This window comes from Opisthorchis viverrini (genome assembly GCF_000715545.1).
Source record: "Opisthorchis viverrini unplaced genomic scaffold opera_v5_44, whole genome shotgun sequence".
NCBI classification, from domain to species: domain Eukaryota; kingdom Metazoa; phylum Platyhelminthes; class Trematoda; order Opisthorchiida; family Opisthorchiidae; genus Opisthorchis; species Opisthorchis viverrini.
In genome coordinates this window covers 1,690,391-1,703,635 of record NW_008751700.1, presented here as the reverse complement: position 1 = coordinate 1,703,635, position 13,245 = coordinate 1,690,391, and the positions used below count along the sequence as shown (strand labels likewise).

Below are 13,245 nucleotides of genomic sequence, written 5' to 3'. Positions count from 1 at the left end.
AGTGTCCTGACTTTGGTCCGTAACCGGTGGATGCACTTTCGGATGGCTCGTGTGACCTCTTTCCAGAGCAGGGGATTTCCTTGAGTTAGACACTTTCTGCCTGGTCGTTAGATACACAGTTCGCGTTTTTGTGTACGTGTGTGTGACTGTAATTTAGGTAGTCCATGTTCATTCTTGCCAAAATGAAATAGGTACAACCTTCATGGTAGTGTCCGATAATTCAGTTGCTGTTCATTCCATGCCAGTACCTCTTATCGTGGACTAAGAGACGAACTTGATGTGTTCCTCTAAAAACTCCATTTTGGGCGGCATTGCCCCATTGGCTAACCAAGTTCATTCAAGCGGCGACTTATATATTATCGGTGGGAAAAAGTTGCCAGTTTTCTGCTCAAACTCATGGCGTTTTCGTTTGTTCACGTTGTCTGCCTTACATCCTGCCTCATAGTAAACAATTTAGCAAATGTCTATCAGTGGGACGTGCTTCTCAAGGCAACCACTAAGATGGAGCTTGAAGCAAACAGCAACAAACTTCGGTGTATCGAATCTTTGGGTGAACACTTGAACTATACCATTCATATTGCTTGGGAACAGTTCAAACATGAGTTCGACCGCGTCTACTCAGATGCAGAGGAAAGCTCGAAGCGCTTAAACGTATTTTGCGAAACTTTCCTTTACGTAAGGAGACACAATAAGGCATACGAAGAGGGTGAAGTATCGTTCAAATTGGGAATCAATCAGTTTGCTGATAGGGTAACGTTAATTAGTATGCCATTATTGTATGTATGATTCTGTTACATTTTACAGACCAACGAGGAGACGCGGCATGCTTGTGGTGGCGAAACTGTTTCTCCAAATAGCACGGAGTATGTATCTGTGTTTCGGAAGATTTCAGCAGTTCCACCAAGGTCGAGAGATTGGCGTATCAATGGCGCCGTCACACCAATCAGAGCTCAAGGGTCGTGTGGTTCATGCTGGGCCTTTGCCGCGGCTGCTGCAATGGAGTCACACCACTTTTTGCACCGCAGAGTGCTTTACACACTGTCACCGCAACAGCTGATTGACTGTAGCTTGACGGTTGGTAATCGCGGATGTAACGGTGGTAACGCACAGTTGGCCTTCATATACGTGCAACGTGGCGGTGGCATCGAGCGTGAAGTTGACTATCCTTACGTATCAGACCGCACACTGCGACCAAATCCATTCTGCCGTCTGGAGGCACACAAAGTGGCTGTAAGGGTCAGGGGGGCCGTTGCCTTACCTTTGTATGATGAAGATGCTCTAACACAAGCGGTTGGACTTTTTGGGCCTGTTACAATCCTGGTGGACGGCAGCCCGCAAGATTTCGTGAAGTATAAATATGGTAGGTAGTGTTTTATGTCAGTTGTCACAAACACATTTTTCTAGCAGTTACAAATCTGTGTGATCTTTCATATTGCGGAACACTCAGATAGCCAGCTTAACTATTGGCTTTAAACTCAATCAATATCTTCCGTGAACAAGAAAGATCCCTCCACATGTGCATCAAGAAGGTCCTTCTAATCATTCGTACTAATAACTGTATGTTATCGGTTTGACCAGGGTCAACAACGAGTATTCCTGACCTCCTCACGGCGAGCGATTCAAAACATTCAAAAGCTACCCATTCGACAACCTTTTACATTAGCAAAAGGTGAACCATTTTACGTCATTAGTTTTCATACCATTCAGCTGTGGAACTCTTGGCGCCTTGCTGCCATGCCACCCGAAGGAAGCACAAAGACTGAAATCCTGCCAGGTTGCCCAAGCCTAGACAGAGGAAATCGCAATTCAGAGGTCGGGTTTTAAACAATATACCTTCCGGTCAGTAAATTCGTGCCTTACCTACTGAGCCTTCTCACCCCATTCGTTTAATGGGTTCACGAAGCCCACAAACATGATGAAGTAATTAGTGCCGGAAATGTTTTATGTGACAAATGCTACGGCCTCTAGAAAACCTCTAATAAATGATAAATTTGGTCGAAATTGCGAAGCGTACTTGGACTACTGAATCTTCCACTTCAAACTAATTATTGGCAACCTGATTTTTTTCATTCGAATCGCTATCTGGTAGTGGAGACTTACATCATGAACACTGAACAAATCTCAGGTTTCGGAGGCATCTCTCTCTGATAATTTCGCAGTTTGGTCTCAGTGATAGTTTAAATCAGCAAGTTCCGAAGGAACTGCTGTGGCTTGGATAGTAGGGTTTGCTGTTTTTCTATTTACTAGCCTTGCCAAGTTGGTTGCCACTCCAGGTGATATCACCAGTGAATAGTAAATTAGCGTTGCGTCGAAGTTTAGCGATGCATTGGTGTCGAAGACTACAAATGTATGCAAACTACGATGTCAATTTCGGCCCTTGCATTCCAACTAAACACTTTCACTGTGTAAAACAAGATTGCCAGTTGGAACACACGAAAATGCCTCTAAATTGTAAATTATCTATTGAAACTTTGCTAAACTTCTTGTTTGTCAAGTTTAGGAAGAACATACTTTATGTATCCATCTTTTGTAGAATGTGTCACATTAGGCTTAACGCCCACCATGTGCTTTCCGAAAATTTCCAAGGATTTTGAATGTACAAGGTTTGCCATCAAAATGGAGGTTTCGTAGTTCTTGGAAAAGTTCTTTCCCATCCCTAAAGTGAACGGGATTTTCCCAACTTTCCTTGCGCTTATACGTCGAAATTCGCCATAATCGAAAGTATGCAATCTGTTCAAGAAATTGCATTTTAAGTGCTCATGTCATGCTCATGATGCCCGAGTTTAAACTCCACCTTTCGCACCCAATTACTCAAACACATGTTGTATGTTATTTGCTTGGAAGTGAAGTTTGTGCTCTCCACTGTTCCGTTTGCTCAAACTGATACCTTAAAAGCCTTGTGAATCCAAAATGATCAGGCAAATCATCCATTGGGAATTCGCTACTACCTTTCTAGTACTGAGCCACATTCACCGCAGTTCAATTGTAAGGTTATACCATGGGTTGCCGAAAAGAGACCTACAGAGACTGCATTGAATGCGTAATCGTCCTGGTCTTAGTTACTCACTCTCTTGCGATTCAAATGTCCACTGTCATGAGCGCAGTAACTCAGCGATGTAATGTGCATGTGTCGAAAACACATGCACATTACGCCAGTTCATGCGCAACACTTGTAACAGAGAATAACATAATACTGAGAAGGAGGGTGTCGTATTGTAGTATGACGCATTTAGAGCTTTCATTTAATGAACGAACTTAAAGGTAGTATCACATATAATCTGATAAAAACTAAACAGTTTTCCCCTATGCTTTTCACGCATGCAGCTCAAAATCTCCACTCCTGAATTGTATTTTTGTGGTCAGGAAAGTACCTATCTAACAAGTATTCCGTTTGAATTTATCCGAAAATTGCTATCTGAGACAAGCGGTTGCCCCTTCCTCTATATTTCAGTTGATAACCTGAACTGAATACTTTTCGATGTCCGTCAAACCTGACCTCGTTCATCTCGATTATGCTGTTTATCAACATTGACTTAATGGCCAATTCAATTTTCACATCCTACTGTCAAAATATCAGACTCTGAGTGCAAATCTAAAATAATCCTCATAACTCTAAATCATCTGTTTATTAACTTTATTTACCGAGAAGCCTTTTTTATAGTTCATCAACTACCGAAGAAAGAATCCTCTTAATGATATCAAAGCAAGGATAAATCCGCTGATTCCCAAAACTGATCTGCGCAGGAAGAGTGAGCTGGTCTTTTTTCAGGGTATACCACCCTTTGGATGATCATCAAAAGATCACACGTGATGGTGAGTGATGCTGTAGACACTAGATTCATAGTTATCAAGCATGAAGGGGATAATGTACTCCCATTTTCGAAACACGCTGTTACATTTCTTGTGTTTCCTTATTTCTACGCACCTAGGCATTTACAACAGTCGCTCGTGTGGGAATCAAAGGTGGCAATTGAACCATGTAATGGTTGTAGTCGGTTACGCGGAGGAAAATGGTGTGCCGTACTGGATCATTAAAAACAGCTGGGGCAACAATTGGGGAGAAGGCGGTTATATGCGCATGAGGAAAGGAGTGCGTATGTGTGGTATAGGTATTATTTCCAGTTATCCTGTGATGTAACAGAAACGTGCATTTGTGTGACTCTTCTCTCATTTTGCTTTTGCTAAATTCATTTTCTGTGACGGGGCTGACATTCAATGTCGTTTGTTCCTGAAATGCACATCTGAAAAACCCGAATTCCGCCGCTTCGCCAATGCAATAAATTCTACTGAAAGGTCTTATCGTTTTTCTTGAGATTGATCTTTTCGTAATCGGTGTCTTTAGTAAAAATATGCCATTGACCCACCCAAATTGCTTATTGTGTGCCATGCGAAAGTGTTCACTACATGGTAGTCTAACCCACGATGTGTCCGGGTTGACCTATCAAATCTTTGGGCACTTCACACAATATGTTCATGCATGGGAATTCCATGAGGGTCCCATGTGGAACCCTCTTATCACTATACCCTCGTTAAACGGCTCTTGTTCCATTAAATTGCCATGGCACTACTATCAAGTACGCGTCGTAGTACCGGCCAAAGACTGTGATCAGGGTCTGAGAAAAACTCCGGTTTTTCACTATTGGCTAGTCAGTACCCATACATTCTCAATTGATCGTACTTGCTGAATCAACTAGTGTGGCCTCGGTCGACATAACAAGTGCGTGAGAGAGGTGACATCCCTATTTAGCTGTCTGATGCTACTTGACAAGAAGATTTTTACACATAAGCCCCAGTCACTTTTATGTTAGCAAAGACTAGCAAACCTGCGACCCACTGAATTAATGGTCGGACAATAAGTAGTAACCTGAACAAAGCATTTATTTCAAAATGTGATCATTTTCTTTCAGGGAAATCCAGTTAGTGTGCAGCAGTGTTCTTAATTTCTGATGAACTAAGCGATATCCTCGGGGCCATCAAAATATCAAAATATTTGGAAGTGCCTTTGCCCTCTCACCCAGTCATCGTGAACCTCTACGGTAATTCGCTTAAGCGGCTTATTGTGATGTAAGTTTTGAACTGCGATGGTTGAGCATCCCGTTTTGAATCCCAACTTTTGTAACGACGGTGGATACAATTCAAGTGAACCAAGTGAGTCCATTTTGGACCGGATCAGATTCGCGTTGAAGCGACCGTACGGTTTTGTATGCCACTGAATGACCAAGCTGTCAAATGCAGAAGAGAAAACAAAACCCAAATCGACCGAAGATGTGGGTGTGTGACAAGGCTTAGACCGATGAGCACTATGAATAACACGATAGCAGATATCCCAGCTACATTGTTGTTGTTCCAACTCACCAGGAAGGCAGTCCGTCAGACGGATTAGAAAAACCCTTTGAATAAGCCATACAAGAAAAACAGTGAAGTCAACAAATTCTGACTCAGGAATTATATCACACTCGTTAGACAAGTAGACCATACCGCGAACTCCCACCACCTCAGATGTGGTAGAAGGTTCAGTCTGGCAGAGAATGTCAACAGGCGATTATCTGAAGTTCCAACTAGTTGTATGAATCTATTTCTAGTTGGATCCTGTCAGAGATCGGAGTTAGTTCAAGCAGCACTTGGGGGTAGCATGTCACATGGCCATCTTAGGATTACAATGAGGTCCAACACACTGTCTTAACCGTCGACAGAAATTTAAGGATAACTAGTAAACATTCAGGGAAGATCGTTTTAGCGCAAAAAATAATAGCGAATGAAGCCAAAATTTTTATCGGTGCTAAAATGTGGAGGATCCTCTGTCAGAAACTGTCATTTTGGGTTGTCTGACTCCTAGACAAGTGGCCTGTTAGAGGGAAATATTTGTGGGATTTTTTATTCTAAGTATCTGCTTTGTTGGGGAAAGTGTTAGGTGAAAGTGAAAACGTTTGGATGAGTTTCATCTTGCTAAAGAAGTTGTTCTGTGCTTGAATACGAACAAGATTTGAACAGCTACTTCGATCTTGTTGGTGATCATCAGCAACGCGAAACTAACGAATCGGTGGGGAGATTCATCACCTAATTCCGTTTTGGCATGTTAAACAGTGACGGCTGATACTTTCGTGGGGTCTGCTCTCAAGTAAGGACTTGGCAAATGCGTTAGCTGGCTCATCTCTGCGGAGACAATTAGATCTCGCCACGACGGTATAGGATGGTGGAGAGGAGCCCTCTAGTATAGACCGTATATCCAGGTTAGATGGCGCAGTTTGGGTCTTTGCAAATGTGACACGCGAAGTAAACTGATAAGAACGCCATGATCTACTCAACGCAGGCTTCAAACAAACTTCTGAGGTTTTTGAGATGTTGAACCATTTTGATCAAGCGGCAATGGAGTTTTTTCGTTTGAAAAATCTCCTAACCATTCCCTTTGAAGAAAGTCGCATTTGACCGGTTTGCCCTGATTTTACAAAGTTAAGAACCACTTAGTTCTGCATTGTCCGTTCAAACAAGTAGAATCCTGTTCAGTTTGTCACTTACAACTATTAGACTATGTAGTATTTCCATCCTTCCTTGGTACGACGCCAAACCACAATTGTCCGAAAGTGATAGCGCAAAAATATTGGAGATACAAGGCATTGTTTTGCTGCGAAACGTTTCCAGGTGAGTAAATAGTCGTCCATCACCATCAAAATAGCACAGCCTTGAAAATTTCTACGTATGGTTTGAGCTTGAGGGTGGTACATAGAACCTGGCCTCCACAACAGCGTGCTTGCTTTGTGTAGGTACATATAGTGAGGGAGAGGCTTAATTTAAATGATCCCAAGAAAAGTCGGCAAGAAAGGTAGTTATGCTTAACCTACATGAATTGTATATCGTAGCCATTTGTTACCAAACAACAGCCGGCTTTTCGGATAATATAAATTACTGAAGATTTTTGAGTTTCAACATGAAGCGGGGTTCTTGAGAAGCTTGTTTTATTCTTGTTTAACAAGAGATAAATGAACATATCTCATTCAATCGTTTTACAACATTGCGATGGAATTTTTAAATCAATCTGCCTGGGTTTTTTCTGGACCACCAGAGCTGAAATAGGGATTTTCGTGCTAAATATAAAGCTTACATACTGCTTAAAGTTCGCCTTCTGCTTTTAGTGTAGAATATGATTGTATCAGGATTATGGGTATCGAATCTTTGATAAGAGGAAAGGAAGGAAATATAGAGGCTGAATGGATGGAATCCGGGTCAGCAGTTCACTGAGTCAAGTGAATGACGTCAGTGTCAGTCAGTCAGTAACAGTTTGTTGGGCCGGATTTTTCTCAGGCTAGCTGAAGTTCAGATGTTGCATAAGTGTCCTCGGGACGCGAAGTCCTACGAAATGCAGTCAGATTTAAATGGACCGTAATTAGCTGTAGAAAGACTATAACTACATTTTCTTAGCTCATGAGAACTCTCAGACAGCCCAGTACCGGTTTCACCCTACCTAGGGCTGATGGGTTAGACGTATTAGCCGGTCTTCTGCCAGCTTAATATAGTAATGGATCCTCAAGCCAAAACACACTTTTGCAAGACGAGGCCCAATAAAATATACGTGGCCAGTAGCATGATAAGTTCTTACAAAAAATCACGTAAGGAGGAAATTCCGTCGATGATTACAATAGCGTTGTAGTCACTTGTGGAGAAGACGATATATAAGGATTCTCTCGAGTTTTTTCTACGACTTTTTGAAGAACTTTTTTCAAAAACACAACTAAATTTCCCTGAATGGAGATTCCAGCAGACCAAGTGAAACACCATTGATATTCAGGCCTATAGAATAAACAACGAGATTTTGCCTAAGAAGCAGAAAAGAAGGGATTTGCTAGGTTTCCTTTTAAGACAAATCACTTCACCATATTCAAGTGACAAAAACGAAGCGCTGAAATCAATGGTATGTTCTCAACCGCTCGGCTAACCTTGCTCTCATCAACGAAACAATCGACTGCTGTATTGCAGCTAATCTCCCTGGCTCACGTATTGTGCAATACTACGGTTGCATTTGCAGGGGAATAGACATTGGCAGAAAAGATAGGCTATGCTAACTCGTCTCAGAACATTTGCCTCGTCGTTCGACTCTGGTGGTCGGTCGACTGACCTATGGCCAGCAGGCAGAGGCCCGAAGACCTGCCTCGTCAATGGTCACTGAACACAAACGTATTCACAATACAGTTTTCAGACTTTAGCTGAGCGATTTCTATTCAAAATTGTTGGCTTTCGGCGAGGTTATGTTGATCAATCAATATTCACCTAGCCTGTGCGCACAAAAGAACCTGGCCCAAGCTTTCGATCCTCCTTGGACTTCAAAAAACGGGACCTCTTTGGCCCCCCATAACATTGGCTTCATTTTACCGTTTCATTGATATTCACCCCATTTGTGATGTAAAACTGAGGGTTGTTGGTATTATAGATGAAGAGATAAGAGCACATTATCAACATTCCAGAAACATTCCTTTATGTTGTATTATTCACTAGATGAAAGAGACACACTGTCTTAAAATTTTACCCCTCTTTATAGAAGGTATACATTGAGTACTATGTTTCCAGTAATTAGGTGGCAGCGAAATGCGAAAAGTGGTTCACGGCTTTATAAATGTCACCGGATAGAATGTCAACAAGACAGACTGCATACCGACTTACAGAAATAGCACACACAACTAGCTTTGTATAATAGATGAAAAAGCAGCTTCCTTGTGACATCGACTTGCGCTGTATCAAACAGCCGAAAGCATGTCATTTATCCGCTACCTATTGGATGCGACTGGTCTTCTAACCGAAACGAAGACTAAATTTGGAAGACGATCCCAGAATATTACTCTATTTTATAATTAATGGCATACATGGAACCAACATCACCTACTATAGACAAATGAGCTATCGCACTTACAGAGATTCATTCTATTGAAGGTGGACGGACGAACTTCGACGCAGATACCTTTAATAGAATTGTGAAATATTATTTCCTCATAACATGTTCTGTATAGACTGACCTGTGACAGCCGAAGAATACTAACCAGGTCAAATCAATGATATAAAATAATTTGAAGCTTCACCTGCCAAGAATATTTAACTCTTTTGATTTAACTTAAACAGTCCGTTTTCTTCCTTGTCATTCATTCAGTTTACGTAGAATCATATTAGATTAGAGATCTTTCAAGCTTATGAATTAACAATGATTGTGCTTGTGACACTAACTTTACTAGTGTCAAATACCTTCGGAACATTTCATGAGGTTTATGACTGGGATGTGCTTCTCACGGCAAAAAAGTGGAGCGATATTATTCCCAAAAACAGGCTGAGTTGCATCGAGTCGTTAAACGAACATTTGAACTATACCGTACATATTGCATGGGAGAAATTCAAAACCGAGTTCAACCGAAACTCCATCAATTCTGAGGAACAACTGGAGCGGCTGAATGCCTTTTGCCAGTCATTTTTACAGGTTAGAGAAAACAACATAGCTTACAACGAAGGTAGGGTAACATTCAAAACCGGGATCAATCAATTCAGTGACTGGGTAAATTTTGCCGTATTACATCAAACTGCCTCTTTGATTTTGAGTAGCTTTCTAAGGAGCAAGATCATATTTGTGGTGGACTGATAAACATTTCAGACAATTCTGGTGCTAAATTTAGGCGAATTGCTTTACCCCCACCACAGTCAATTGACTGGCGCACAAAAGGGGCTGTCACACCAGTCCGATTTCAAGGAACTTGTGGTTCATGTTGGTCGTTTGCCGCTGCAGGTGCTATAGAAGGGCACTATTTTATACAAGAAAGAATGCTTGTAACGTTGTCTACACAGCAGTTGGTAGATTGCAGTTGGGACTATAACAACAGAGGTTGCAAGGGTGGAAGTTCCCTTAATTCCTTTAGATATGTGGAGGAAACTGGTGGTCTTGAACTTGATCAAGACTATCCCTACGTTTCGGATAGGACAAACGAGCCAAATCCCACTTGCAGGTTTGATCGAACAAAATGGAAGGTCCTGGTTTCGGGACATGTGATGTTGCCATCTTTTGATGAGGAGGCCTTGCTCCAAGCAGTTGGTTTCTTCGGTCCTGTCACGCTATCGGTAGACACTACTCCAGTAAGCTTCAGAGCTTACCAGTATGGTGAGTCAGTAATGATTTGGAACAACGACGATAGTCGACTGTCTTTGTATTTAATTAGTTGCATGGTATATTAAATTGTTGTCATCTTGGTTTTCCATGGCTATGTCCTGAATCCTGTTTCACGATTAATTACTTGTTTCAAGTCAAAGCCACCGTCGAGTCGGTCAGGTGTCTTAGGCTGTTAGTAGTTGTACGTAAGAGTTTGGCTGCGTGACCAAAAGCAGAACTCGTCCTCGTGTTCAGCACAACGTTTGCTGTGCACTCCCGGCGAATTTAATAAGAACAGTGTCCAATACATACATATGGTGGTTTACTGATAGATTTATTAATGTCGGTTCATTTGTTCAATTCGGTGGTTTGACTGAAGGAACTTGCCGTTAACATTTTTACACGGCCATTACTTTGTGAGTGGTTAATAGTGGGTGTTTTGTTAAAACGCACACTATAATTTTTAAAGCATTCAGGTGTGTTCAGTTTATGGTGGCGCAGTGACTGATATTCCATGACGATAATCAAACGGGCCACTTGTTGTCAACCTCTCAATGACGGTGCGCCTATTCCATCCCATAACAAAGTTTTGTTCTTCCTTATTCCATATTATGCTTACCCGAGGAAATATCACCCATTTAGTGTAACGCTATTCGTAAGCAAATGCTTTTATTTTTAACTTAGGATACGTGCAGATTCTAATCCGAAAGCGAGTAAAACTTTCTAATATCAAACAAAATTCTGCTTAGGAATGTAATATCAGTCGGTAGGAATAGATGAGATGTCTTCTGTTTGAATGCACACCAAAGAATACATCATATGCTCAGATCCATAAGCGCCACGCCGGTATAAATAAAAGCTTTCCAATGATGTGAGGAGATCTGAAATAGTCAAGAGTGTTAATCCAATCCGTCTTTGTAGGAAAACTCTGAAGAATAGCTCGCATATCACGAACCTTTAGGGAGATTTGAACCTGTAACCTCCAGACTGATTGCTAAAGACTGAATTGTTCAGCCAAGTTCTGTTGATCAGCATTGTGGTTACTGGCGTTAATACAGCATATTGCGTCGTTCATCGATCACTCACGGAATCCACAGGAATTACCCAGTTCTCCAGGTAACAGCGTTTCAAACCGAAAGATCGCTCGTCGTGTGGCTCTTCCGTCATTCTCAGATACTTATACTTTTTGATGCTATAGAGAGAGATGTACATTCCAACCACCATGTAAGTGAAGTCAGTCCATACAGATGAGCTTTTGAATACAGCTTTTTGAATACAGCCTTCCAATGTGACAGCTACGAACCACTAGAGAGAAAAAGCAAAGCCATTTTCCCTCTACTGTTTCAAGCAAATCAGCTCAGCCACATCTACATGTCTTCTTTCCGCACCTTTCAAAAATGTGAGGCAATAGTTAGTGACCACGTGTCTGAACGCTTCTTCCCCCTAAACGAGTGTAATTTGAGGCAGAGAACGACTTCTGTCCGTCCTGAAAATTTGAGTTTTTCAGAGGAAGAGCAGTATTACACTAGACATTTGGCTTCAGTGTTATCTTAATAGGATGTTTTCTCCTTCCGTGTGTGTAATTACAATGATAAGCAATAAGGAGGTTGAAATGCTACGCATCCCGCTCAGCAACGTGCGTTATACAAGTGGAAAAACTGAAGTGACACAAAACCATTGAAAACAGGCTTCATGTGTTACACAAGTAAAATGGGAGCTTACTTTTGGGTAGTGTATACCCAAAGATACGATGCTGTCGTTTCCCTTGAATGCTCAAATTTCCCAACTATGCGGAACGCTCTGGTAGAGAACAAAACTAGCTAAAGGGCAGCTAACTTTGGGGGGATGTCTATTTGACTTAGACTCAGTTTCATGGATAAAAGCTTCTACCAGGCTACCTGATTTTGACACCAGCAGTGTCCAACTCTGGATGAGTTCTGAGTAACTACATTTGCAGTAGAACCCATATCGGATTGCTAAACGTAAGACAGACTGATTCATTTTCCCGTACAGATCGTACTGATACGCAGGCTGTGGTGGACCACTGTCTGGAGGTATGTAAGCTGGGAGAATAGGTTAAGTCGGCGGATTCATTCGTGAACAATCGGTTGCGTCGTCTCCTACTTATCGGTAGGTATTCACAAATGTAATAGCTCAAAATCAAGTGATTCAACTAACGAAAACGTAACTGCGACAAGTCCATATAGCGAGCATAGATGAAAGGGATTAGTGTGACAGGATAAATTTAATCAAAGTGACAAATAATCTGTATTCAGAGATAGTACATTGATGAATGACACAGTGGAAAAAAAATTTACACACAAAAAGGACGATTGCGTGACCAAGTGAAACTAACACCTATTCTTATATTCCGTCTTCTTTGATCACAGGTATCTACGACGACCCGGCGTGCGGAACAACCTTACGCGAAGTCGACCATGCGATGCTATTGGTAGGCTACGGCGAGGAAAGAGGAGTGCCCTACTGGCTGATCAAAAACAGTTGGGGCGATCATTGGGGTGAGAATGGGTATATGAGGTTGCGACGCGGGGTAAACAGGTGTGCTGTTGCAGCCTATTCCGTCTATCCATTGGTGCAGTGATTTATAAATGGATTGAACGAACACACGTATAGGAGAGCGGCAACTATTCACCGATTTTCATCCAAGCTATACACATATATACCTTAGAAACTCCATAGTAAATCAGTAATAAACAGTCCACTTCTTGCTCTTTTTCACACCTTGGGCATGTAACTTTCTGTGTACATTCTGAGTTGGTGTGGGCCTCAAATATATGTAGAGAGAAATAACCCTTACCCAGTCGGCTAATCCAACTGATGTCCTGATGCGTGTTTGTTCAATAAACACCAAAGTGAGAAACCAGCTGGATCATGCATACAAGTGAAGCGGGTGGAGGATCCGTATTCAGCCCAATACCGTATGGTAGTACAGCGAGAGAGAAATTTCATCTCATTTCACGACAGGAAATTGCAGAAAAACGATGTGTTCCAATGACCAAGGTGTATCTGAAGGGGGCGAAAGTTATGCTTGAAAAACTAAACGGTGCTTCAGTCCCTTTGGTTTCTAACCTTATTGAAGTTTTTGGTGTTTGTGAAAGAGTTTGTCGTTC

At 41.8% G+C, this 13,245-nt stretch overlaps 1 protein-coding gene across 1 annotated transcript; it reads left to right on the top strand.

Moving 5' to 3' along the window:
* Positions 1 to 396: 396 nt before the first annotated feature.
* On the top strand, positions 397 to 12,716 carry T265_03211 (hypothetical protein; the record flags this gene model as incomplete). The annotated part of the gene is made up of 6 exons (XM_009167630.1): positions 397 to 780; positions 805 to 1,360; positions 3,930 to 4,094; positions 9,216 to 9,529; positions 9,577 to 10,126; positions 12,505 to 12,716. 6 exons carry the CDS (start codon positions 397 to 399, stop codon positions 12,714 to 12,716), a joined length of 2,181 nt encoding a protein of 726 aa, XP_009165894.1.
* Positions 12,717 to 13,245: the final 529 nt, after the last annotated feature.